The following is a 3,653-nucleotide window of genomic DNA, read 5'->3' on the forward strand; positions in this document are numbered from 1 at the left end:
AGTTCTATCTGCAACCCATGTGGCTGGGAGGCAGCCACAGCCGGTTCCAATTCCTACTTTCCCACTCTGCGCCCCTGCTCGCTGCCGGGGCTGAGCCGAGCCAGGACCGGCCGCGGGCTTCCTCCCCCCGCCCCCCCGCCGCGCCGTCCTCCCTCTCCCCCGCTCCATCCGATCCTCCGGTCCCCCAGGGCACAGTGTGGGAAGTACGAATTTCCGCTGAGTTTTCTCGGCAACTTTCGGAGCTCGTCTTTCTCCCGCTCCCCGCTCCGCCCGCCGCCCCCCTGCCGTCCCCTCCCCGTCCGTCCCCTCCGCCCCTGGGAGAGCCGGCGGAGCAGCCGCGCCGCTCCGCAGCCCGCCCGCCCCCCGCGGCAGCGCCGGCCCCGCCACCGCCGTCCCGCGGGCCGCGAGGGGCGGCAGAGCCCGGGCGGCGGCCCCGGCAGCGCTCCCGGCCGGCTCGGGCGAGCCCATGGTGCCGAGCACCGCGACCTGCAGCCGCCGCCGCGCCTGCCTGCCCGGTGCGGAGCTCAGCCCGGCGCGGAGCAGAGGAGGGGCCCATTAGCAGCCGCGGAGGAGGCGGAGGGGATGCCGGAGAAACACAAAGCCGGCGGGGGAAGCAGCCCACGGCTCGTCCCGGGATGGGGGCGCCGCGCCGGGTACGCCTGATGGTGCTGCCGCGGGTGCTCTGGGGCTCCGTCCCCCTCATCCTCCTGCTGCTGCCCGCGGCCGAGCCCATCTGCCCCGAGCCATGCGACTGCCAGCAGCACCAGCACCTCCTCTGCACCAACCGGGGTCTGCGCTCCGTGCCCAAGACCGCCGAGCCGCAGGATATCCTCACCTACAGCCTCGGGGGCAACTTCATCGCCAACATCTCCGCCTTCGACTTCCACCGCCTGGCAGGGCTCCAGCGCCTGGACCTGCAATACAACCGGATCCGCTCGCTGCACCCCAAGGCCTTTGAGCGCCTGGAGCGGCTGGAGGAGCTGTACTTGGGCAACAACCTGCTGCCAGCGCTGGCCCCCGGCACGCTCAGCACCCTGGCCAAGCTGCGCATCCTCTACGTGAACGCCAACGAGATCGGCCGTCTCAGCGCCGCCTCCTTCTCTGGCCTCGGCAGCCTTGTCAAGCTGCGACTGGACGGCAACGAGCTGGGCTCGCTGGGCGATTCCACTTTCTCAGGGCTGCCAAACTTACTCTATCTGCACCTGGAGTCCAACCGCATCCGCTGGCTGAGTCGCGGTGCCTTCACTGGCCTGGCCAAGTTGCGCTTCCTCGACCTCTCAGGGAACCAGCAGAGCTCCCTTCGCCACCCAGACATCTTTGGGCCGCTGCGCTCCCTTCACACCCTGCTGCTGGCCAGCAACAGCCTGCGGCAGCTGACAGGGGGGCTCTTCCAGCATCTGCCTGGCTTGGCAAAGCTCTCACTCAGTGGCAACCGACTGTCTCACCTGGCCTCGGATGCTTTCAGGGGGCTGGGGTCGCTGAAGGAGCTGCGCCTGGAGGGGAACCTGCTGAGCCACCTACCTGCCACCCTACTGGAGCCGCTGGACAGCCTGGAGGCACTGGATCTGAGCCGCAATGCACTGACCGCCCTGCACCCCGCCGCCTTCGGCCGCCTCGGCCGCTTGCGGGAGCTCAGCCTGCGGGACAACGCACTGGCCACGCTCCCCGGCGAGCTCTTCGCCTCCAGCCTGGCCCTCTACCGCCTGGAGCTGGAGGGGAATGCCTGGAGCTGCGACTGCCGCCTTCGCGGCCTCAAGCGCTGGCTGGCGGCCTGGCACTCTCAGGGCCGCCTGCTCACCGTCTTCGTGCAGTGCCGCCTGCCACCTGCCCTGGCCGGCAAGTACCTCGACTACCTGCAGGATGCCCAGCTGTCGCTGCCGCAGGACGGCGGCCCCTGCCCGGATGGTGCCTCTCCCTCGCCGCCATCCCCCGAGGGACTCGGTGGCAACAACAGCGCAGCGGGGCTGCCCCCAGGGCCACCGCCGGCCGCCTCCACCGCCCGCCTGACGATGGGGGTGCCCATGGCCGCCAGCCCCACGCCGGCACCGCTGCCCAGCGCAGCAGCGTGGCCCCGACGGGCCGGTGCCGCCGGGGTCCCGCCGCTGGTGTCCGACCCGTGCGACTTCAACAAGCTGTTCCTGCACAACCTGTCGGTGGAGGCGGTGGGCTCCAGCTGGGTGACGGTGCGCTGGGCCGTGCGGCCGCACCGCAGCCCCCGCCTGCTGGGGCCCGCGCGATTCCGCCTCCTCTTCGACCGCTTCGGCGCCGCCGTCAAGTTCCAGCGCTTCGTGTACCTGCCGGAGCGCGGGGAGCCGGCGGCCACGCTGCGGGAGCTCCGCCCGGACACCCCCTACCTCGTCTGCGTCGAGGGAGTCCTGGGTGGCCGCGTGTGCCCGGTGGCGCCGCGGGACCACTGCGCCGGGCTGGTCACGCTGCCCGAGGGCGGCACCGCGGCGGCGGCGGCGGGCGGGCCCCGCGGCCCCGACCAGCAGCTGCTCACGCTGGTGCTGCTGGCGGTGAACGCGCTGTTGCTGCTGGCCGCTCTGGCCGCCTGGGCCGCCCGCCTGCTGCGCAAGAAGGTGCTGGGTCGTCGGCGTCGGAAGGCGGCCCCGGTCCACGTGCGGCAGCTCTACTCCACACGCCGCCCGCTCCGCTCCATGGGCACAGGAGTCTCCGCCGACTTCTCGGGCTTCCAGTCCCACCGGCCACCCCGCGGCGCCGCCGCCTGCGCCCTCAGCGAGGCCGACCTCATCGAGTTCCCCTGCGAGCGCTTCATGGACAGCGGCAGCGGCCGGCACGGCGATGAGCACCTGCTGCAGCGCTTCGCCGACTGAGCCCGCCCGGCCCCGGGGCCGCGGCAGCGCCGCAGGGCAAGGCGGACCTCGGCCTACGGAGGGGAGGCTGCGGGCACAGGGATCGCGCCCTCCGAGCGCAAAGCTGCGGCCCTGAGGCTGCCTGTGGGATGCGCTTACCTCTGCCAGGACCTCACCGTTTTGTCAGGAATCATCACTAACCGAAGGAAAAGCCCTGACAGGCGATAACTGTGCCCTGCCATGAGGAGCAAACGGCCGGAGCTACTGCCAGCAGCAGCCAGTGCCTGCCTTAATGAAATTCAGAGCTGTTAATTTAAGTGTGCTATTTTACAGGTGGCTTCCTCCGACTGCAAGTTGGGAACAAGTTACAGTGAGCGGCCTGGCCCTGTTGGAGGAGCTTTGAACAGGTCTTTCCAAGGCACCAGCCCTTCCTAGTCAAAAATTTTGATCGAGGGCGATCTTTTAATTGAACTGTGTGCAACCAGGGAATTGTCTGGAGGGCTGGAAATGTAGGGCATTTTGCTGAATAGTTTGAAGGCTGTGCCCTTTCAACTCAAACCGAATGTGGAGCAATTTAATGTGCACAAGTGTGCTTTTATACTTTTCTGTAAATGAGAAACAATAATGCAGCTGGTTAGTTCTACAGGAATTTATTGCTGACACCACTAAGAAAAAACTAACAGATTTTTGTAGAATGTTTACAAATGAGCGATTTTTAAATTGTTTTTGAATAAATACTGCTTGGTACTTGTACACATTAATGTGTGCTGTAGTTGTCTGGGTCCATGATGGTCAGCAGATTACTGACCCTCAAATAATCCATCTTCATTTCTAAATGAG

At 67.0% G+C, this 3,653-nt stretch overlaps 1 protein-coding gene across 1 annotated transcript; it reads left to right on the forward strand.

Moving 5' to 3' along the window:
* Nucleotides 1-635: 635 nt before the first annotated feature.
* Nucleotides 636-2,910, forward strand: TRIL (TLR4 interactor with leucine rich repeats). Its single transcript, XM_066195112.1, has one exon. It carries the CDS (start codon nucleotides 636-638, stop codon nucleotides 2,832-2,834), a length of 2,199 nt encoding a protein of 732 aa, XP_066051209.1. The 3' UTR covers nucleotides 2,835-2,910.
* Nucleotides 2,911-3,653: the final 743 nt, after the last annotated feature.

This window comes from Chamaea fasciata, unplaced genomic scaffold (genome assembly GCF_029207755.1).
Source record: "Chamaea fasciata isolate MVZ Bird 193981 ecotype frontalis unplaced genomic scaffold, bChaFas1.0.hap1 SCAF_1, whole genome shotgun sequence".
In the NCBI taxonomy this organism is placed as follows: domain Eukaryota; kingdom Metazoa; phylum Chordata; class Aves; order Passeriformes; family Sylviidae; genus Chamaea; species Chamaea fasciata.

Coding starts and splice junctions, on each gene's coding strand:
- TRIL (XM_066195112.1), top strand. CDS start 636: ATGGGGGCGCCGCGCCGGGTACGCCTGATGGTGCTGCCGCGGGTGCTC.